We start from the raw sequence: 24,066 nt of genomic DNA on the forward strand, positions 1-24,066 counted from the left end.
TTGCTACCCCAGTAAGCAAACTGTCACCACTAAGGCAGCCACAAGGCCAATGGTCCCATTTGAAAGACTTGCAATTGCCACAGAAGGACATGGCCCATATATAACACCCATAATCTATAGCATTCTACTTAGTGCATCAGTGAGTTCACTTGACCCTAATAAACATAAAAGGGAATGTGATTTCGGCTATGAATTTAACCCGGGTCAATGGAATAGACATTGGACAAAAAAAAAAAAACTTTTAAGTCTATTTTGGCAAGCAATAGAGAATTACCCTAAAACTCATATAAAGGTGGTACCTAACACCCAGGAAGCTGGGAATGATTCATCCTGGCACCTCACCACTTTGCTAGAGGGGCTGCCCCACACCTGGTATAGTCCATAGTCCACATGTGGTGGAAATGTACAAAAATCCAGGCCTTCTAGAATTCAATATTTCAAGAAATAAATAACAATTGGAAGTCAAACGAGAATTAGTTTTATTAAATATATTACTAGATAATCTGCATTTACATAATATAGAATTAACAAGCCATTTATTACAAGCAGTGAGATGCAACATAACCAGACACTGGAAAGAGCTTTCTGGCATGATGATAGACTATTGGTACAAAACACGTTTGGGAAACAACCCTCCTTGAGAGAGTTACAAATAAACTACAGTTGACATGTGGACAGGTCCAAAAAGATGGCTTTACCCCAATGTGGTTTAATTTCGTAGCATATGCCAGTATTCCAGAAAATGAACAATTCCCCCAATCAGCATTTGGCTCAATTTGGTTCATCTAAATTTAAATCCAAACATAAATCATTATCTTCACTTTGAACCCCACTCCCACATTCATCAGTATATGAATGCTTTATATTGTATCATTGGCAACATAAGAGGAAAAATTACTATTACTCAAACTTAATCTACTCAGTCACAAGGACTCCTGATTTTTTTATATATATAAAAAGACACCTTCCCTCCAAAGAATGGCATGAAACAAGGTTGTGTTCTCAACTCAACTCTCTGGCATAGTCTTCAACCTGTTCTCATATGCCTTCAGTTTGACTTTAGTATTAGTAAGGCGGCTACTGCAATGGCTTGCCTCTCCTAAAGGATATGGAAGAATGAGATGTTAACCAATGCCAAGATGAAGGTCTACCAGGCTTGTGTGTTAACCAGTTAGCTAAGCTTTCTTTAGATGAATATTTAGCAAAACCTCTAGGGATAAGGCATCTCCAACCCCATTATTTGAACATTTGCCATGCCTGCAGAGCTCAAGGATAAGCAGCCTTACTCATCACAATCTTTACCCCCAAATCACTATCAAAAAGGCACACATGGGTGTCTGTAAAGAACAGAACCCAAAGAAGAGACATGGATGGGTATTTGTCTCATTAGGCCTGGCTTCCTGTCTTGCCTGTAGGGACAAGAGAAGCAAAGATCCTCGCCAGGAATAGGTCCCACAGTGCAAGTTCTGGTGCATCACACATAGTCCAAAATCTCTGTCTCCATTTCATTCTCACTCCCATCAGACGGTTCTTTGAACTCCTCCTCTTCCTCTTCCTCTTCCTCCTCCTCCTCCTCTCCGGACTCGAACGCCAGCTGCTCTTTGCCCTCTTCTGTGTTAGAAGTGCTTGTGAACAGAGCTGGAGCAAAAGATGGGGGAAGGGATGAAGATAATGTCAGGGATGGATGAGTGGAGGGGTGGCTGAGGAATTTCACCAGGGCAAAGGGGAGGGGAGAGGTAGCCAAAGGTCGGTCAGAATTACTCCCTCAGGGGTCCCATCTGAAGGAAACAGAAAACCAGCAGTGGCAGGAAGAAACTGATTTCGATTGGAATTCCAAAAGCAGTTATTTCTTCCTCCAACAAACACGCGTATAATAATAATAATACTAATACTACTACTAATAATAATTATTTATTTTTATTCCCCTTCCATCTGGCTGGATTTCCCCAGTCACTCTGGGCGGCTTCCAACAGAAGAATAAAATAATCAATTAAAGATTAAAAGCCTCCCTAAACAGGGCTGCCTTCAGATGTCTTCTAAAAATCTGGTAGCTGTTTTTCTCTTTGACATCTGATGGGAGGGCGTTCCACAGGACGGGCGCCACTACCGAAAAGGCCCTCTGCCTGGTTCCCTGCAACTTGGCTTCTCGCAACGAGGGAACCACCAGAAGGCCCTTGGCACTGGACCTCAGTGTCCGGGCAGAACGCTGTTGGTGGAGACGCTTCTTCAGGTATACTGGACCGAGGCCATTTAGGGCTTTAAAGGTCAGCACCAACACTTTGGGTTTTTAGTTGATTTAGTAAATCTTAATTGATATGTGTTATTATTCAAATTTATATCCTGCTTCTCCTCCAAGGAGCTCAAGGTGTCTATTATCCTAAGACAACCAATGTGTGACAGGGATTAAGCCGAGAGAGTGCCACTTCTTGGAAGCCCACAAGCAGCACCTGGGCACAATGGCACTCTCTGCACCTGTGATTCCCAGCACTGGCACTCAGAGGCATCATGCTGACAGTGGAGACATGAGCTTTGGTAACCAGCCAAAGGTCACCTAGCAAGCTTAATGAATTTCAGTCAATCAAATGGATTGATTTATAAGCCTAAGCTACACTAAAAAAAAATGAACCTGAGTGGAGGACTATATATTTTCAGTATACTGAAAAGACATCCCTAATCATACTTTTAAAAAATTAAAAAATTCAATACAAGTAATTCAAGCTGCAAACAGCAGGAGCTATCTTAGAAGAGCCACACAAGCTGCCCCAGGTCAGGTTAACATTTGTAAAACGTGGATTCATTGCCAGCTTCTGACCTCCCTTGATTAATAGTATATTACCAGGCCTTTTGGAGCGGATGATCTGCTTTATCATCAGAGACATGGTATCCCGCAAGTCATCACTGGTCTTGGGAAGACACCAGCCGTCCCTCTCTGTACACACCGTCTCCATGCCATCATTCCGGCGAATGATCTTCTGCAAGCTGAATAGAGACTAGTCTCAGATTCTCTCTTCCCCCAAAGGACTGAACAAATTAGGTCTGATTCCCTTGTGAAGGTTGACCCTGGTCTCAAAAAATAAACTGAGGACAAAAAGACTCAGAATCTGGATGTGTCAAATCATCAGTGGAAGAACCAACAAACCCATCAAATGTAGATTTTAAAAACCCTGATCCCTGGTAATTGTGGGTTCCTGTTTCAAAGGAATGCTGGGAACTGCCTGAGAAGGGGAAACAGAGGTACTCTCTCCTGAAGGCTCATTGTTTAAGGAGTGCAAGCCTTCTCCTCCCCCTACAGTCAGCTGAATTTTCTATTACTGCAAGGGTACCCATGGAAAAATTCAGATCAGGTTTTGCTTGCAGGGCCACCACAGCGGAGAGCACACCTTTGAGGTTCAGACAGACATACAAAAGACATGCATGAACACAGACATAAATTGCCCCCAAGTGACTTTAGAGCCAATTTTGATCAAGCACAAGTACCATTCCACATTCAGGTCACAAAGCTGATAGAACATCTGTCGGTAAGGAGGCAGGGAACCTTCTCGGAAGATGTAAATCGAATCCTGAGAGAGGAAGAAGCAGAGGGATTGAAGACACCAAAAGAAATGGAACTGAAAGTAAAAATGATTCCACAACAGGACCCTCTGTTGCTGACTTGACTGTTGGGGAAAACCCTTAGCTCCTCCAAAGTCAGACTGTCACCCCAACTTCCTCCTCTTCTCCAATAAGAACCCACAAAGAGTCCTCATGGTTGTTATATTCAATCTCTTCCTCCCCAAACCGCCTCCTACAGCACTGTCCACATCTCCATTTCCCAGAGCAACCCTCTGGACTTGAACAGGGTCTCTCTTGCATCAACCCCAAGGATTCCCACCTCCACAGTGGCTAAAGACAAGGGGATGAATTTATACCATTGAGGATGTTGCCTTTAAGCTGCTACCCATTTCTTTCACTTGACCAAATCTGTATTTCCCCAGAGGAGAACAGATCTTCCTAGTACACCACAAGAGGAGAAAAGGGTGAAGTTAGGAGGAAAAACGAGGAGGAAGTCAAATACCTACTTTAAGTTTGTACTTGCTGAAAGCAGGTTTCCGTGTACTGGACATCCCAGAGGTGCTCAGTCCTTGCTTAAGGTCCTGGATGCCAACTACATGGCTCGCTGCAAAGGGCAGGAAGAGATCCCCCAAATCACATGTTGCACAGCAACTTAAGAGCCTGGCTGCTGGATCAGGCCAAAGGCCCATCTAGTCCAGCATCCTGTTCTCACAGTGGCTGACCAAAAGCCTATTCTAGGAAGCCCCAAAGCAGGGAATGACTGCAACAGCAACTTTCTCTACCTGTGATTCCTAGCAACTGGCATTCAGGCATATTGACTCTGACAGTGGAGAAAGAACAAAGCCATAATAACTAGCAGCCATTGATTAGCTTTATTCCTCTGTGAACTTGTCAAATTTTCTTTTAAAGTCACCCAAGTTGTTGGCCACCACTACATCTTGCTGGACTGAATTACATACTCAAATGATGTACTATGTGAAAAATTACTTTCTTCTGTCTGCCCAGAACCTGTCAACATTCAGCTTCATTGGATGGTACCCAACTTTTAGTATTATGAGAGGGGGAAATTTAACTTCTCTCTATCCACTTTTTCTTGACTGACACCAAGAACGGAAGAACAAACTACAACATGACAACCTGTTTTATAATACTAAATAATAAATGCTCTGCAGCACCTGGTAACTACTGGTTCTGTGTGCAACTGGCAAAGGAATATATGAAGCTGCCTTCTATCAAGACAGACCACAGATCCATCAACCTCAGTACTGTCTGCAGACTGGCAGCAGCTCCCCAGGATTTCAGACAAGGCAGTTTTCCATCCCAACCTGGGCAGAGTGGGGTCTCCTGCATGGAAAGCATGTGCTCTACCACACAGCACAGATGTCAAAATTTGAGAGGCAAGTATCTCACAAAGGCTGGTGAACTGGCCCACCCACCAGAGGCCACTTTTGACAGGCAGATAAAGCCACCTACCTGTCAATCACCTGGTATCATATGATGTCAGGTGATTCAACTTCAAAGGAAGAACTGAGAGTGAAATTCCTTCCTTCCTTTGCAAACCCAGCTTTAATTTCAAGCCGCATCTGGAAAGTTCCCTGCTGAAAGCAGGACTTGCCATCAGTGCTGAAAGCAAGCCCTGTTTTCAGCAGGCGCCTGTTCAGGAGCCGCAAAAGGGAGGTTCATCTCATTCAAAAATTGTACCAGGATCAGAGAGAGCCACAAAAGACACCCCTGCAAATTGATGGAAGAAATCACAATTGTTTAATTCACTAAACAAGATAAAGAAATATCTACGCACCCTCTTGTCTGTATCACGTACCTGGTTTTTTCACAGTGATGGGCAGGCTGTAGTTGTAGGTGCTGCGTTTAGCTTTCACAGGCATGTCATTAGGGGCATATCCTAGGGGGAAATAAAACACATCTGTGGAGGCAGAAGAGATGATGGAGAAGAGCACCTCTCAAAGAGAAACAAATTATACCAGGAACTGCCCCCACCCCCACCCAAAAGGCACTGATAGCAAAGAGTACAACAGTACTCTGATTGCCTGCTTCCATTTTTACCATATTTCATTCCGCAGCGAATTCTGAAATCCAGCACCTGGTAGAACTTTGCTTCTGGGTGTTCCCTGGGATCATAACCAAAGCGGACCCACAGGCTCCTCCAGGGTCCAGTTAGCTACAGGGGTACACAGAATTACAAGAATGTGAGGCTCTGGTTTTGATGCTTTTTTTTGTTAATCCTTACACCCAAACATAGGATTGAAATAACCTTTTTTTATTAAAAAGCACTCTCAGATTAAAAAAAACATTGCAACACCACAATCATTTTAACAACAGCTGGAAAAAATGTACTATGATTTTGCTGCTGTCAGGACCTTTAAAACTGTTGAGTGTCAGCAAAGCTTTAGATTTTCAGGTTTAGGGAAATGGGAAGGAAAGGAAATTTTGCACAGAAAGGCCATTTATGGCTGGCCCCTGTCATTGCCACCGTCTAGATTTTATTTCTGGAGAGTGGAGAAAAATGTCTCATTTCAAAACTGTATTTCAAAGTTATTTCAAAACTTCCCAGAACACCAACTCTCAGCCCACAGCAGTGGGGGTCTGTGGGCAATTTTATGAATGGTGAATAAAGAAACTACTGTCCTGGGCTCCTTTGGGAGGGTGGACGGGATAGAAACTGAATAAATAAATAATACCATTTTTTAAAAAAAAACACTTCTTGATTCCTATTTCTTTTAAACTGCGATGCTGTTTGTATTACGCTGTTTGTGCTCTGTTTACTTGTTATCTGCTCTGAGACCATTAAGTAAAGAGCAGGGTATAAATGCTTTGAACGATTGAATGAGAGCTTTCTTGACAATGACAAAATAGGGGGGGAAATGACAATACCCCAATAAAAAATATTGCAGCTTTCAGGAATGGAGCTCTGCCAAGATGGAGACAATTTAACATGTGCTTTGGAAACTTGGATGAATGAGCCGCATCACAGGTGGGGAACCTCAAGCTCAAGCCCCGAATGCAGACCTTCAGTCCTCTCTACCCAGCCCCCAGGTCATGCCTCCCCTCATGCCACACATCCTTCAAGTGCTTTTGCTAGGTTGGACTGTATCCTTGAACTGTGGCAATGGTTCTTATATATCTGGGAGGAGAAAGGTATGTCTGTACGTGTAGAAACCAGGGGCTTTTGCATGGTTGGAATGGAGCCTATTGTACAACGGCAAGAGTAACACCCATTGAACATGAGAACGTAAGACGTGCCCTGCTGGATGGCCCATCTAGTTCAACATTCTGTTCTCGCAATGGCCAACCAGATGCCTGTCTGAAAACCACAAGCAGGACCAGAGCAAAAGAGTATCCTCCTGTCCTACAGTTCCCAGCAACTTCCACTGACTTTTGCCACTGGCCACACCTCTTTGCCTCAGGCCCTGGCCTGCCCACCACTGGAATGTGGCTCCTAAAGAGCTGCCTGTGAGCTAAAGCAACCCCTGGTCTGAAAAAGGTTCCCTATAAGTTGCCTAAGAAGTTGCCTAAGAAGTTGCCTAAGAAGGCCAACAATTTTTTTTACATTCTGGAATATATTACTGAGTGGCTCCCCCAAAAAATTCTTCCCAGCTGCATGCTTTCTGGCAACTACATTTACCCACTACTGCATTTACTAAATAGTGAACATTTCAATCCATTGTCACTATATGAGCTGTTGGGAACTCTTTTTAAGAAAGCAACACACACACACACACGAGAAACATAATGCACTCACCATGTAGTAAGCTAAGTAAGGCAGAAGGAACTTGAGCTTGTCAGGGTGGATGCTTATATTGGCTTTCACAGCATTACGAGACCAGACTGGACGGACCTCAAACAGCTACAATACAGAAACACATACAAGAAAGGGTCTAACTATAACTCAAGGCTGGAAGGATGTGAAGCATAAAAAGACTCTGTTCATTGTTTCCTTGGAAAAGTTAATTCATGAACTTAAAGCTGCCAAGATTTCTGGCTGCACCTGATGGGTGTGTATGTGTGTGAGTGAGAGTGTTCCATTTGGATAATAACAATACATTAAATAATAACAACATAAGCATTAATAACAAATTGGGTTCCATAGGCATTCTATACAAAAATAGAACGTTTTCCACATACAGTAAATTAATTCATTACTAACATTTTCAGCTTTGCATTGTCTCACCATAAAGGCCTCATGTGCGTGAAAATTGTGAATACACTTTCTACAAAGCAATCTGATCCTGCAGAGCTCGTAGCCAGACTCAGTCCTTATTAACACAGGTCAAGAAAGGACCGAAAACACTTTCAAATTTGTCTTCTTTGGCAATTCTTTTGCACTCAATGCCAACATGCCAAACGTTCAGGAAGAGCCATGTTCCAATATAGGGGCCTTTCTTGACTCATAGCATGGATTGCCTCATTCCAGCCAAGTATGACTTTATTTGAAAGAATTGCTGGACTGATGTGGCCCTTTGTCTCCTTCTTGGGACCCTTCAAACTTTTTCTTTTCATGCCGCCTCACTAGAATTAGTTGTTGGTATCCTTGTAGTCTCGTTTTTTGATGATTTGGTGTTGTTAGGGTTTCGTGTGGCTTTTCTACAGAATATACTTTTTTGTCCTGGTGCCCTTTTTATAAATGTTCTGTACATGCTATACAAATAAAATTATTGAAAATGGGGGTAAAAGATTTGCCTCTCAACCAAGGTACTCTCAACAGGGAGTTCCAGGCAACCCTGGCTCCCATGTCCCAAGTTTCCAAACATGTCTTTCAGTGTGTGAACAGACCCTGAAAGCTGTGTCTACCTTCCTCAGTTCCTCTTCTGCTTTTTGATCCACTGCATTGCTGCAAACTCTCCTCCAGGTCTGCTCTGCAGCGTCCAAAGCCTTCATAGGGATCTCCTCATCCTCAAAGTTGATAAAGATGGCGTTGTGGGGCCGACGGGCTCGGCTGAGACCTATCAGGTTTTCGCTGGACAATGTGGGGTTCTGATATCCTTCCCTGCAGGGGAGGAAAACAGAAATCACAAAAATGAATCCTGTTCGACTCAGTTGTGTAAAATTTGGATAATGCTCACTTTTTTGTTTATGACAACTCAAATTCTATTTAAAAAATTGAAAAAAGGTAATTTTCTATTTTTCTTTTCTGATGCCTCCTTTTAAACTGCAATCTGAACAGAGAATTTCTGAAGAGGCAACCATGAACCTGTTCATTAAAAAGACATGAATTTTGCTAAATGATGGTTTGATTGCCTGCATTTATATTTATTTGTTCTATTTTTATATTTACTGTACATTCCTGCATATAAGACTACTTTTTAACCCAGGGAAATCTTTTCAAAAGTCAGGGGTCATCTTATACACCGAGTCGTATTTCTTATACGGCGAGTATATCCCAAACTCTATATTTTAACTGGAAAAGTTATAGGTTGTCTTATACGCCCAGTCATCTTATACTCTTAAATGGGAATACTGGAGGAGCAATCCTCACAGTTCCCTAGGGAGGAGGACTGATTGTTAAAACAAAACTATTTAAATGTATAGTGGATATGAGGCCAAATATATTCTCTCTTTTTTGTCAGTTTGTGGGGAGTCTGGAGGGACCTAATAATGGGAATCTTGTTTCGTGAATTAACCTTATTTAAAAAGGGAAAAGTTGAGCTTTGCAATCTTGAATTTATCTAAAATCTTCTACATGCAGTCATGGTTCATCTGAGAGCAGGCTGGGTGGGAAGTCTAATGCTCCTATTTTTCAAGGCTGTCTGGAAATTATCTGACAAATAGTAGAAACTGGCAAGTTATATAACAGCCAGGGAAGGATGCCACCCAGATAATAACTGGCTTATACAGCTAAAGGCACTTTTTATTAAAAACTGGAATGGGAAATTGCTTTCAGACATTTTATAGCAAAGTGAACCGTGAAGAATAACAGTGAGAAAAATCAAAGGTGTTAGCATGAGAAGTGTTCCAAATGTTACCTCTAATGAATTGGAAAGCACAGCCCCCTCTTGTCAAATGTCAATAATGTGGCTGTCCCAACCCTGGGATCTGAGCTACACTGGTGAATATCTAAGGAACACATGCACATCAAAGAGAAGTATGTATTTCACTCTCCAATACCTTGTTTCAACTCCTTTGTGCATGCAAACCCAAGTGAAATGAGAGCTGGGTTCATACCTCAATGCCACATATCCAGAAGCCTCTGCATGTCTGTAGCAACTATTATTTCTGACAGCTGCAACAAGCACATGTAAAAAGCCCTTTTTAAGTTCTTTCAGTAACACTGCTGCTTGCTTGTTTGCTTGCTTACTCGCTTACTGTTTGGTATTGCTTGATTTAACCTAGAAGCAAAGAGGAACACAGAAGTCACTGTTGTTCCTCCCTGCTGCCAGAAGACGTCAGGTGCTGCATTGGGCAGGTAAGCAAGTCAGGAGAGGTACCAAGAAGGGTGGATAGGGGCTCTCCACAGGTGCCTGTTGCAACTGTCAGAACCAATAGCCACTACAGTCAACTGGAGACTTCTGGGTGTATGGAAGGTTGCTCCCAGGCACAACAGGTGTGGAGCACTCTTTTGGTCTATGTGAGTAGCACTCTAAGGGCTATATGCCAGGCAGTGGTGGGCAGGGCCAAATCTAAAAGAGGGCAGGGCCTAATGGTTGCAGCATGCTTGGCAGCTGAACAAGAGTGGAAGAATGTAACCAATATCACTCTGGACAGATAGTTTTAAGAAGTTCTTTATTTTGCTGCCTCTGAAAAACTAAAACACCACCTGAGAGTCTGGAAGGATGAAGTGGAGCCTGAAGACTTTGCAGCCATCTGGTGAATCTTTATAATAAACAGGAACAGGCAGCCTCTTGGAGACCTTGGGCCAGCTGAATATGACTTTTATGTGGAGATATACACTATTATTCTATATCTTCTCTAATTTGTACAGGGTACAATGGAAACAGCTCCCATAGAGCTTCCTTTTTATACCCTGGACCTACACTGCAGAAGACACTATTTTTATTTGCTTCCAATATGGTTGTATTGTACCACTACACATGAAAAAAGCTGTTTGTTTCCCCCCCCAAAAAAAGAACAGTAATTCCCTTAAGAGGGGAATACCACTTCTTAGATCAAGGGTTGCCCTCCAGATGCTGTTGCACACAGCTGAGAGTGGGGTTGTGGAGAGGACAGAGCTCAATAAGCTAGTTTGCTCGATATGGGTGCCAAGAAGGCTATGTTTGGCCTAAGGACCAGAAGTCCCCCCCCTACCATCCAAGTCCAACCCTAAACAGCAACTATATTCAGCCAACATAGTAGCTTGTACTTATATTAATCCTGCCACAGCAGAGACCCCATCCATTGCTCAGCAGGTGGATTTGCCATCACCTACAAAAGAAGACACTGACCTATGTTGCGTTTCTGGTCGATAGTAATAGTCCACAGGAGTGTCCAAGCGTGAGAAAATGGGTGGAGGGATATAAAGCGGAAGGTCACTCAGGAAGAACTCCTCTTTCTCTGGCTTGAGCATCAGGACTTTGTCATACATGGAGGCCTGCTTGCCATCTGGTCCAGAGTGCACTGCCAGATACTGGAAATCAGACATCCCTGGAGAGGAGGCAGCAAAAGTGTGCAGATCACCCAACAGATTGTTCCATCACTGCATTACTTAGTGAAACTTGCACAAAAGCAGGCATCTCATTCAGTACCAAATCTATTAATTCCTTTAAAATGCTTGAATACTAACATTCTTTGGAACATACTGCCTTATACTGAGTCTGACGACTGGTCCATCTACCTCAGTATTGTCTACATTGATTGGAAACCGCTTTCTGAGTTTTAAGGAAGGACTCTCTTTCAGTCCTACCTGGAGATACTGGGGATTCTGCTTTGTAGCAACCCAAGAGGCTCTCAAAGTGGCAACTTGCGGAGATTTGCACAATGCAATCACATTCAAAATGTTTTGCACATGCAATTAGGAATAACATGGTGCCTGGTGTAGTGAAAATTATAGCATATGCTTTGATAGAGAGCCTACATGTGAAGAGATGTGAAAACTGTGAAATAGTGTGTGGAAGTATATTGTTGTATTAAGAATGTGTCAAGAATGTGCCGGGGGGACGGGGACTCAGCACTGAGAACAGCTTGATAGAGAGTAAACATCCTGTTCTTATCGCTGATCAGGGACTCAAATGATAATGCAGGCATGCTTTTCCTCCGAGTGTGTAGCATAATTTCTACATCTGTGTATAGCTAAGTAGATATAATGCCGCTATATAAGCCTGTGTAATTTATAAGCATGTGGATTCTACTTTTGTGAGATCTCAAGAGGCTGTTGTTTTGATCACAATGTTGTGTTTACTGAAGAAATCCCTGGTTTATTCAGGCAGCCCCCCCCCCCGGTATTCATGGGGTCTCCTTGGTGCCACCAGACAGCACACCCAGTGAGAATCCCTGAGGCAAGGAAGTAGGGCTGAACTGAAATTTGCAGAGTCTTATGATGGAGACAAATCTTTCCTTACTGCAAAGGGGGTGAGGTCCTCCAAATGTTGTTGAGATACAACTTTCATCATCCCTGGTCCACTCGCCATGCATCTGGAGGACCACAGAGGTTCCTCATCCCTGCCTTAGAGAAAGGAATTGTTACCTTGAAACTTATAAACTGTGGTAACAATGCCAAGAACTTCTACTTCAAAATTGACATCTTCCTCAAAATCTCCTGCTTCTGTCCGTTTCCTCCTCATTTTCTTTTTAACTTTCAGCAACATGGAAGATGTCGGGAAGCGGTTGGCACACACAGGGTGGCAGTAGGGGTCCTTGGGGCGGAAGTAGAGCTCGAGTCTTCGGCTGGGGTCAGTGTAGATCTGAAAAGTATGCACACAACCAATAACGTAAATAAAGGTTAGGTCATTCTGCCAGCACACGAGTGAGGGGAAAATAGGTTTTGCTTCCTCCCAACCCAGCATGGTAATGCAGCAGGCTGGGGGCTCTCAGACAGGAGAGGGTGGGCTGGGCTGAAGTGAAGCTGTGGACCAAATGCACAACAAGCTGGCTCCCAGGGGCCAGCAGTTTCTCACCCTGAGTTGGATATAATCCAACCCCTACAATGTCAGGTTGTCATATTTCAAACAGTGAAAATCCAGACAGAAAAGTTGTAGAGCTTTATTTGGAAAAGTTGTTGAGATGTGATTTATTTTTTTCCCCAAAGATGCTGGGCTGTATGGTATGGGCTGACATACGTCTGGAGTTTCCCGGTCGGACACTGCTGCTGACTGCTATATTCTGTATATGGGCGGGGAAATCCAGATGTACAGCATCCCTGCATGGCTCACCCCCCTTTCCACAATCACCCCCACCACGCAGAACAGCAATTCAGATCACCCTTTCCTTTTCGAAATGAGAGATAAATAAGGTGTGAAGGGGGTGTTAAGTATGTGGCTCCCTCTTGCCCCAGGCAGCCAGAAGCCTCTTCCGAGCAGAATGAGCTTCTGTAGGGGAAATATCTCAACATAGACAAGGGACATTTCTGGAAAATATTCATTTATGATTAGCCATACACAAGCAAGACCCCCAACCTGCCAGTTCTTTAAACTGCCATTAAGTCCTTGGAAGACAAGGGTTCAAATCCTGCCCTAGGGGGTAACCTCCCTCACTGGGTTGTTGTGAGGAAATAACAGGAAGAGGGAGAATCGTGTATGCCACCTTGAACTCCCTGGGAGAAGGTGGGATATAGATGTGGTGATGGAAAACTGATGATGATGATGATGTTGATGATCTAAATGGAAATGGTGCACGTGCTAACAGTACACAGCTAACAGGTGAAAATTAGAATATGGTCGAAAAGTGCATTAATTTCAGTAATGCAACTTAAAAGGTGAAACCAATATATGAGACAGATGCATGACATGCAAAGCAAGATATGTCAAGCCTTTATTTGTTGAAATTGTAATTATTTGTCGTTAGGCGGGTCAATTATAAATGGAATGTAATTAATGAAATGTAATAGCGATGTTTAGTTTTGTATTATTGTAACTATTTGTTTTATTACTGTGGGATTTCCAAAAGATAGCATTCGTAAAAATTAAAAGAAAAAGAAAAAAATAATAAGGTGCATTACTGAAATAAATGCACTTTTCGATGTTCTAATTTTCCGAGTTTCACCTGTAAAAGCACTTCTCAACTCCCATGGGGTCCAACTCTTCAGCCCTGCCTCTGGAGGCTCTGAGCAGAGAGAGAGAGAAACTCTCTGTCATGAAAACTCCCTGGGAGAGAAGAGTTCCACAGGGAACGTGCAAAGTGTCCGATGTAACCAGGCACGGGTGCCAGGGCATCCGAATGCAGGCTGGCTTGAGACCCCCCCCCTCCCCTCCCACGGCAGCTTTGCCTCTCAATAACCTGAGCAGAGAGAAGGAAGAGCCATTCTTCAGAGGACGCCCACTCCCCATCCTTACCCTAGAGACCCCTTCCTCTCCGCCCAGCGTCAGCAGCGTCTTGTCCACGTCCTGCACAACGCCCGGGTACTCCACGCACACCAGCCTCTTATCGCGGTTTAGCTCTGAAGTCGCCGCGTCCGCCCCGACGGCCGGAGAGCAGCAGCCTGCGCCTTCCTCGGCGCTGGTTTCCCCGACCATTTTCCCCGCCAGGAACCGCCACAGTCGCTCTCTTCAAAAGCGTCCTCCCCTCCGCGTCGCGTAGCAACACGGTGGCGATCGCGAAGGTTCCGGGGAAGAAAGGTTCCTCCTATACATATACACTGTACTCTACAGTAGATTCTATTTTTTTCTTTTTCTTTTTGGTAGAGGGTTCTTTTTGGAGTGGGCGGGGGGGGGGAAGGTAGCCTGCACGATGCCCGAGTCTCTTCTAATTTCTGGGGTCGTAGATGGATCCAGCAAGGGATCTTAAAAGTATTTCTTTTCCTGCCAGGGTGCAGAAAGCCACTTTGGCAAGAAGCAAATAATGTTTGTTTTCTCTCTTTTTCTTTTCTGGGGATTAGGAGAAGTGGACATGACTTTTTAAAATTAGTTTTGAGTGAAGTTTACATTTGCTGTGGGAAATTAAACCTGCGTTTTGTGCCGCCCTCCAATCTGAGTAATTGATACTCAAACCAGGGTGATATAAATAATAATAATAAAAAACCCTGCTCCTTTTCCTTTATGGGGTACCTAAGAGCCCATATAGAGTCCTTTTGTAGGTTCTCTATTGGTAGGAGAAAATAACAGAGACCAACCAGAGAATATTGAGAAGCAAAACAGCTAATAAGCCTGAGCTTGATTAACTGTTGCAACAGGGTGCTCCCCCACACGCAGGAGAGAGGAGGAGGACCCAGAACAAAGCTGTGCCAGCCCTTATATAGACATTTTAAATTGACCCTGGAGTCCAAGACCACCTCCAGAAACATCATACCTACATCACAGAAAAGGCGGACTACAACAGAAATCTGAGTGTGTTGTTTATCTCCTGTCTGGCAAGTTACCTGATTGAATTATCTGGGTTTTTGCCACTCTTTTGTTATTATAACTACTTAATTCCTGAATCTAGGTCACAGGCTCACACCCTGTTCATGTTGCAGGTAGGTAGCCGTGTTAGTCCTTCCAGCAGCACCTGAGAGACCAACTAAGTTTAAGCATTGGTATGAACTTTCGTGTGCATGCACACTTCTTCAGATACCGAAGAAGTGTGCATGCACACGAAAGCTCATACCAATGACAAACTTAGTTGGTCTCTAAGGTGCTGCTGGAAGGAATTTACCCTGTTCATATCTTAAATGTGCCCTTAAAACAGGATTTGTGAGGAAAAGACAATGGGAAGGTTTCACACTTTGACCTTGCAGAGAAATATTTGAGGTCAATTTGTTCAGGACGTTTTCTGTGGGGTTTCAGACATGTGGTTATATATATATATATATATATATATATATATATATATATACACACACACACAAACATTTATTTATATATAACCTTAAAATTCTTAAAATACCTACCTGTAACTTAAAATTCTTATAACAGAGGGGTACACCCTAATATCCAACTATGTATGATCCCCTCCAAACTGATGCCCAAGTTTTGTGCTAGTTTTGTGCCATAAAGTAAGTGCTGTTTTCTGTGCTGTTGCCCCAGACCCACCAGGATCCATTTAAGGGCAGATAAAGATTGAGGGCACAAGGAGAAGGGGAAAACAGAGGACAAGATGGTTGGACAGTGTTCTTGAAGCTACAAACATGAGTTTGACCAAACTGCGGGAGGCAGTGGAAGACAGGAGTGCCTGGCGTGCTCTGGTCCATGGGGTCACGAAGAGTCGGACACAACTAAACGACTAAACAACAACAACAAAACTGCATCCACAGAAAATCTGAAAAACGTAAGCTTTTAATTTTTTACATTTTCTTACAACTGCAGAAAGAGTATTACAGTGGTACCTTGGGTTATGAACACGATCCGTTCCAGGACGCAGTTTGTAACCCGAAATGGTCGTAACCCTAGGCCCCATTTTGCGCATGTGCAAACCGCGATTTCCGTGATTTTTTGCGCTTTGCACATGTGCAGAATGCGCTCGCGGCGAAAATACTTCCGGGTTTGCGGAGTTCGTAACCCGAGGTGTTCGTAACCTGAGGTATGACTGTATATGGAGCCAGTTCCACAGATCAAAGCAGTCAAGTTGGCAAATACAGTATTTCTGAGGGTCTAATAGTGTTGGCACATTTACTCTGCAGGAGAGAGAGGGAAAAGGTGGCATCAAAGGTAATCAGGAAGCCCTTTCTCCAGACTATTGGAGTGTTGATTTGTTCCCTTTTTGTCTGTTTATTCACTTCATGAACACCAGGGTGCACTATTTGACAACTATCAGTGACACAGAGGCACACTGTACAAGGGTTGCTGTTGTTGTTTTGTTTATTACATACAGATGTGGTTTTGCACGGTATGTTCTGGCGCTGGTTTTTCAGGGGATTCCTCAGTTAGTAGATTAGTAATGGCAAACATACCGTACTATACCAACTGTTACTGATCTTCCTTGAAAACTTGCACCTAGCTGAAACTGAGGGTGAAGACTGATGTAAGAATTCAAGTGTAATGGAAGGGTTTGAGCATACATTTACCACCACTGCACTTAAAATATTATATCTGTCTTCACTAGAGCTGATCATAAGAACATAAGAAAAGCCCTGCTAGATCAGGCTAAAGGCCCACCCAGTCCAGCCTCCATAGGTGCTAACTCTCTGGGGCCCTGGGTGCCCAAGCACCAAAAAGAATTGGTACCAGGGCCATGCACGCTGCATGACATCCACGACCGCGGGCACTCACAGTCACAGGGCCAAGCTGGCACTCCTGCCAGCATCTAGTCTCACAGGGGCCAACTAGATGCCTCTGCCCGTGGAGGAAGAACATAGCCATCATGGCTAGTAGCCATTGATAGTCTTATCCTCCAATAGTTTGTCCAATCCTCTTCCAGATGTGTTTAAAAAGGTGGCAATCACTGCACCTTGTTGGAGCAAATCCCGCCATTTTAACTATGTGTTATGTGTACTGTGGTGTAAAGCTCTGCCAGGGGGCGGCTTTCTGGAATTCACCCTATATACGAGGAAGGAGAAATTTTACAGTTTTCCATCCGCAATGTCTGATCATTCTGCATAGTGCAGAAGCACTATGTCAGTGACCCAGAGATACTGTGGGGGAATTAAAATGGCAGGCTGCAGCCACAGCCACCAGCAAGCATACAGAGCATCTCAAAGCCCATGTGACTGTAGCAGCAGGGAAGGTGGTATCCTCTCTGGTGTATGTATTATTCATAGTTAATATCATTATTTCTTATTGTACACTGCTTCCATATATGCAGACTGTAAAGCAGTTTCTAAATGTGTAACTTAACAACTATAACAATGTCTGGCCTGCTGTTTGTTTCCCATCTGCACAACCTGTCCATTTTAAAATATACAGTATAGGAAAGGCCATACCCAAGTGACAGAGCATCTGCTTTGCATGCAGAAGCTCCCAGGTTCAATCCCCACAGGGAGCTCCAGGCCAGGCTGGGAATGTTCTCCGCCTGAAATCCTGGAGAGCCACTGCCAGTCAGTTCTTAGCTAGATAGACCAATGGCCTGATTCAGTGTAAGGCACCTTCATACATTCTTAAATGAACAATTTATTTCCAGAAACATCAGAAGTCATAGAATCATAGAGTTGGAAGAGACCACAAGGGCCATCCAGTCCAACCCCCTGCCAAGCAGTCAACCCCTGGAACTTGCTGCCGCTTGAATAAGTTGTGTGCACGGTAAGGCAAAGGTAAAGTCCAGTTGCGAATGACTCCGTGGTTGTGGATCTCATCTCGCTTTACTGGCCGAGGGAGCTGATGTTTGTCCGCAGACAGTTTTTCCGGGTCATGTGCCAGCATGACTTAGCCGCTTCTGGCAAAAACAGAGCAGCACACGGAAACACCGTTTAACTTCCCGCCAGAGCAGTACCTATTTATCTACTTGCACTTTGACATGCTTTCGAACTGCTAGGTTGACAGGAACTAGGACTGAACATCCGGAGCTCACCCCGTCGCAGGGATTCAAACTGTCAACCTTCTGATCGGCAAGCCCTAAGCTCAATGGTTTAGACCACAGCACCACCCGCGTCCCGTGTGCATGGTACAATATTATTAATAAGTCTTGCTAGTCAAGGTATCCTGACCACCTTATTGCCCCCTTTTTGTATTTCAACTCTCCTCCTGTCCACCTTGGCAATCTGACATTGTGATTTGTTCAACGTGGGGCTTCTGTTTCTTTCCTCAGAGAAGATTTTGCTGAATCACCAGGGGCGGAGAATCCAAGGGACAAAAAGGCAAGTGGCAGGGAGCGATAAGACATTGGCCTCGAGGCTCAGCGGATAGCAGGTTTAGGGCTCTCAGAAGGATTTCATTCCACACTGAACTTGAAAGCTGAGGAGGCAGAGCGGGGATTTGCAGAGAACTGCTTCACAGCACATAAAATAAATAGTGCATCATATATATTTATATTTAAAACTAACATTGATTTGTTAACAAAAAGACTTGCAAATGTAACAAAAAGAAAGAAAATAAAGAATCAAAAAGATTTAAAGCATAAAGTGTCACAGCCTAGGACAAAAGTACAAAGACAGAGCACAACTCCAAATGGATAATAAAAGTTCTAGCTCATACAAATATTCGCTTTACAAATAATAAAAGATTTTTAATAAAAAAAGTATTCTCCGCCTATGAGAATAAAGGATCTATGTAGACTTAAATGAGCCAAACATTTGAAGTGAAGGCACTGCATGAACATAAGGCCTTCTCACGTGTTTAGGTAAGAAATAAAATCATCATGCCATACATATTTATAAAAATGCTCATTCGAGTTTTGCCCTTTAGATGCTTGTAGGATATCTTTTAAAGGGCAATTTCATTTTCTCTTTTATTATTTATTAAGATTTTACTTTCTTGGGTTCCATGATCACTGCAGATGGTGACAGCAGTCACGAAATTAAAAGACGCCTGCTTCTTTGGAGAAAAGCAATGACAAACCTAGACAGCATCTTAAAAAGCAGAGACATCACCTTGCCGACAAAGGTCCGTATAGTTAAAGCTATGGTTTTCCCAGTAGTGATGTATGGAAGTGAGAGCTGGACCATAAAGAAGGCTGATCGCCAAAGAATTGATGCTTTTGAATTATGGTGCTGGAGGAGACTCTTGAGAGTCCCATGGACTGCAAGAAGACCAAACCTATCTATTCTGAAGGAAATCAGCCCTGAGTGCTCACTGGAAGGACAGATCGTGAAGCTGAGGCTCCGATACTTTGGCTACCTCATGAGAAGAGAAGACTCCCTGGAAAAGACCCTGCTGTTGGGAAAGATTGAGTGCACTAGGAGAAGGGGACGACAGAGCATGAGATGGCTGAACAGTGTTCTTGAAGCCACAAACATGCGTCTGACCAAACTGCGGGAGGCAGTGGAAGACGGGAGTGCCTGGCGTGCTCTGGTCCATGGGGTCACGAAGAGTCAGACATGACTAAACGACTAAACAACAACAATTTAATTTATACCCCACCCTTCCACCCCAATAAGCCCAGGGTGACAGACAAAAGAGACACAATTTTAAAACACATTCTAAATTTTATTTATTTATTTATTATATTTATATACTACCTTTTTTTTTCTTCAAAGGAGCTGAAGGTGGCCTACATTGTTTTCCCTTCCCTATTTTGTCCTCACAACAATCCTATGAGGTAGGTTAGACTGAGAAGACAATGATTGGGTCCAAGGGCACCTAATGAGCTTCACGGCCAAGTAGGGGATTCACACCCGGGTCTCCCAGGCCCTAGTCCAACGCTGTAACCATTATAACACACTGCCACAACAGATGAAAGAATTATAAAAACCACTACATTAAAAACCATCTAAAAACAGTTTCAGTTAAAAACATTCTGAAAGCACCTACAGTTATAAATGTTACTCCACCCAAGGATAGCAGAGTCACCAGGAACAGTTTTCTGCAGTCACCAAATGCCTAATAAAGAAGAATGTTTTCAAATTCCTCCTGAATGTTAATAGTCATGGGAGAAAGGCACATCTTGGAAGGGAGGGCATTCCACAACCAGGGACCCACCACTGAAAAGGCCTTGTCAGGTGGGTATTCCCCCAGTAGTGGCACCACCAACAAGTCCTCACCTGATGATTATATAGGGTCTGAGATGGTTAGTATTTGAAAAGGGGCTCTTTTAGGTACTTGGGTCCCACACCATTTGGGGCTTTATATGTTAATGGTCTGGTAGTTCACTGGCAGCACCAGCAATATTTTCATTATTGGTGTTAAATGGTCCCATCAGGCTGACCCAGTTTGCAACCTAGCAATTGCATTATTCACCAGCTGCAGCCTCCAGTCTGTCTTTCAGGGCAGCCCCACGTAATAGTCCAAGGAGAGGGTCAATAGAGAGTGGACAGCTGAGGCCATATTTCTATATACACAGGGCAGCTCCTCATTAGTCCCAGAAGTGACTAATCACACCAGTAGGGATGGAGGAGAAATTAAATGTGGTTCACATTTGAAAGCGAATATTTCAAATTTGCACTTTCTGAAACAACATGGGAACCGAAATGCAACACCTTTGAAATCCACACTTACCCAAATTGTGCATTGCAATTCTCCAACCAATGTTTACAGTCTGCATGCACGAGTGGAATGTGTCTGTAAAAATTAATATTTTTGTGAAATATATTTGTGAATGCATTATTTTAGGAAAAATTATGTGCAAAGATGTGTATTTTAGACAATACTGCTTACAAGAATGTGTTTATTAGGATAAGTTCACACCATGTGGCCTTTAGAAAGTTGATTAGGAAGGAATGCAGCCCTTAGGTGGCAAATAGTGTGTTCTCCAAGGTGTTACTTCTCTCTTTGGACTTATCGAACACACATGTCTCATCTGTGCAGGAGTGAGTGATTCAAAAGGTGGCTATGGGATGCCGCCACTTGTGGAACTGCTGTATTCAGCTTTGGTGGTAAAATGTTGCTCTTTAAAAATATGAGGAGACAAAAAAAATGCTTTCTGCTCCAAGAGATAGTTTGCACTGAGCAAAAAGGAAGGAGATTCTGGCTCCTCAGCCACAGCCAAAAATGCAATGAAAGCTCCAAATAGAAAACAGTTTAGGAGGGAAGATAAGCTGTCCAGTTTTTGAAATGACATGGAAAAGGAAGTGCTGGGGAGGGGGGGCTTGTCATTTACTGGGAGCAGCCAAGTTTGTGTGTTTTGCAAAGAATTGTGGGATATGATCTATGACACACATGCATAGTCCTTGCAGACATATTTATTATGTCTATTTTTTATTAAAAAAAGATTTATAAACTTATTTGTCAAAATGAATGGTGCATGCATAGCAAAACTACACAAAACTCAGCTAAAACAATTAAAAACTAGTAATAATAATTATAATATTAATTTTATTATTTGTACCCCACCCATCTGACTGGGTTGCCCCAACCACTCTGGGCAGCTTCCAACAGATATAAAAACAATAAAACATCAAACATTAAAAACTTCCCTATATATATAAGACGGAACTGCAAGACTTGGATTGAGAAACAAAGCCGAATGGCGGGACTGAGGGAAGTCATAAGCTTGGCAGATCAAATAGGATTGAGAAGGGAGAATACATGTTGGAATGTAATTTGTTTTATTTGGAAATTTTAATTAAATTTGTTTTTTAAAAATAAAACTTCCCTATATACAGTTGCCTTCAGATGTCCTCTAAGTAGCACAGTTATTTATCTCCTTAACATCCAATAGGAATGGTTCCTTGTAACTTCACTTCCCCCACTTATTTTATTTCTCCTGTATTATGTTTTATCATGTTAACAATTTGAATGCTATGGAATTCAGAGAAACAGGAAATAAAATGATATATACAAATTGTTGCTCTGTGAGGGGAATGGGTGTGTGTCTGCACTTCCTAACAACTCTCTGCACCCACAACAAACTACAGAATTTCACGCGAAACTGGTTACAGTTTATAGTGGTATCATAGTGGTTTGAATGTATGACATGAAGAAGGCTTTAAAGAGGATCCTGTCTTTTTGTAATAACTATTCCTCTAAGTGTCTCCCATCCAAGACTTTCCATGTTTGCCTGTCCTGCAGATTTTCTCACCGTCGCCTTCCATTTTGCAAAGTTCCCCGGTTGCATGGTGGACCCACTTTGGAAGACTCTCACCTCCTCCTCCTCCTACACACCAGTCCCCCGCCCTCCGCCCTGCCGATCTGCCTTTTGTTGTGGGGTGGAGAAAGCCCTTTTCTGGATCTGTGTGTTGTGAGACTGGGCTCTGATAAGGCCTAGGGTGACCTATCTTGCCCTGGTAGATCTTCCCCCTCCCTAACAGGCCTGCTTGACAGCCTTGGCAGTTGGCAGCTGGCAAACCCTGATAAACTTATCACCCCAAAGCTGAGCTCCACAAGCTGCCCTCCACAACCTCAGATTTCCAGGCTCCCGTTTTCCAGTAGTGTTTTACTTTGTGTCAGAGTGAGGGGCATAAAACCAAAGGTTGCTTTTTTAAGAAGAAGAAGAAGAAGAAGAAGCTCTCTCTTTGTAACTTTATTTTTTATTAACTTATTGCATTTATATCCCAAGGAAAGAAGGGTGGTGGGGGTGGTTCTCCCCCTCCTTATTTAATCCCCACAACATTGAGAGGTAGATCAGGCTGAGACACAGTGACTGTTACTACTACTGTCTTTAAATTGTTGTTGTTGTTAGTATCATTATCATTATTTTATCACATTTATAGTCCGTCTTTTTCCCCAATTAAAGTTGGTGGGCATGGTCCTCACACTTCATTTAATCCCCACAAGCACCTTGTAGGGTTGATTATGCTGAAAGGCAGAGACTATTAATCAGGCACCCCCAAACTTTGGCCCTCCAGATGTTTTGGACTACAGTTCCCATCTTCCCCGACCACTGGTCCTGTTAGCTAGGGATCGTGGGAGTTGTAGGCCAAAACATCTGGAGGGCCGCAGTTTGGGGATGCCTGCTATTAATGCTACTTTCTTCAAATTATTATTTAGTAGTTAACCCCTCACAGAGCTACAATTCCTAGCATCCTTAACAAACTACAGTTCCCAATATTCTTTTTTTGTGGCAGGAGGCATGTGGTGTGAAGGTGTCCAGTATGTGGACTTGCCTCAGGCAGTAGGGCCACACAGGCTCCATCACTGCCAGCTTCAGCAGCCATCCTAGCTGCCATTCAATTAGGAACTAACCTAACATTGAAATCTCAACAAAGCTGGAGGAATGAAAAGCCCGATTGTCCCTCTCCTGCCCTATCTTTCACCCTTCCCCACCTTAACACCTTCATTCCTGTCCTTGAGGGGGGGGGGAGTGGAGGGATATTTGGATTGCTTTGGTTAGCAAATTAGGGGCATGCAAAGCACTCAATGCAAGGTTCTTCCAGAAGGGGCTCTGTGTGTGTGTGTGTGTGTGTGTGTGTGTGTGTGTGTGTGTGTGTGTGTGTTGCACATTTCTGTATTCTTCCTTCCAGCTGCTTTCAACCAACAGATCTTAGGATGATTATGAGCAGGAAGAGCAAAAATGTGCATTCTCCAGAAAGGTGAAAGCATTTTGTGTGGTGGGGGAAGGGGAGGACACGGGAAGCTGCCTTACACTAAGGAAGGCCAATATTGCTTTAGCTCAGTAATGTCAACTCTGATGGGCAGCTACTCCCCAGTGTTTCGGACAAGGGGTCTCCTCTAGCCTTACCTGGAAATGCCAACGGGGATTAGAAATCCCTGGGCCTTTTGCATGTAAAGAAGGTGCTCTGTTCTGATTTAAATAGGAAGCCTTTTACCGACTCAGATCATTGGCCGAGCTACTCAATCTTGTCTACACTGACTGGCAGCTGCTCTCCCAAGTTTCAGACAGGGGTCTCCTCTAACCCTACCCAGAGATTCCAGGGATTGATCCAGGGACCTTCTGCATGCAAATCAGATGCTCAACAACCCCTTAGCTATCTGGGCCCTTATGCTGAGTCAAGCCAGTGGTGCATATAAG

At 43.4% G+C, this 24,066-nt stretch overlaps 1 protein-coding gene across 1 annotated transcript; it reads right to left on the reverse strand.

The window, feature by feature from the left end:
- Positions 1–251: 251 nt before the first annotated feature.
- GTF3C5 (general transcription factor IIIC subunit 5) lies at positions 252–14,208 on the reverse strand. The gene is made up of 11 exons (XM_035102222.2): positions 13,989–14,208; positions 12,185–12,401; positions 10,947–11,145; positions 8,359–8,554; positions 7,310–7,414; positions 5,614–5,728; positions 5,372–5,452; positions 4,059–4,156; positions 3,478–3,560; positions 2,837–2,979; positions 252–1,638 (listed from the first exon to the last, which is right to left on the reverse strand). Exons 1-11 carry the CDS (start codon positions 14,166–14,168, stop codon positions 1,475–1,477), a joined length of 1,581 nt encoding a protein of 526 aa, XP_034958113.2. The 5' UTR covers positions 14,169–14,208; the 3' UTR covers positions 252–1,474.
- Between the last annotated feature and the right edge of the window lie 9,858 nt (positions 14,209–24,066).

This window comes from Zootoca vivipara, chromosome Z (genome assembly GCF_963506605.1).
Source record: "Zootoca vivipara chromosome Z, rZooViv1.1, whole genome shotgun sequence".
Lineage (NCBI taxonomy): Eukaryota > Metazoa > Chordata > Lepidosauria > Squamata > Lacertidae > Zootoca > Zootoca vivipara.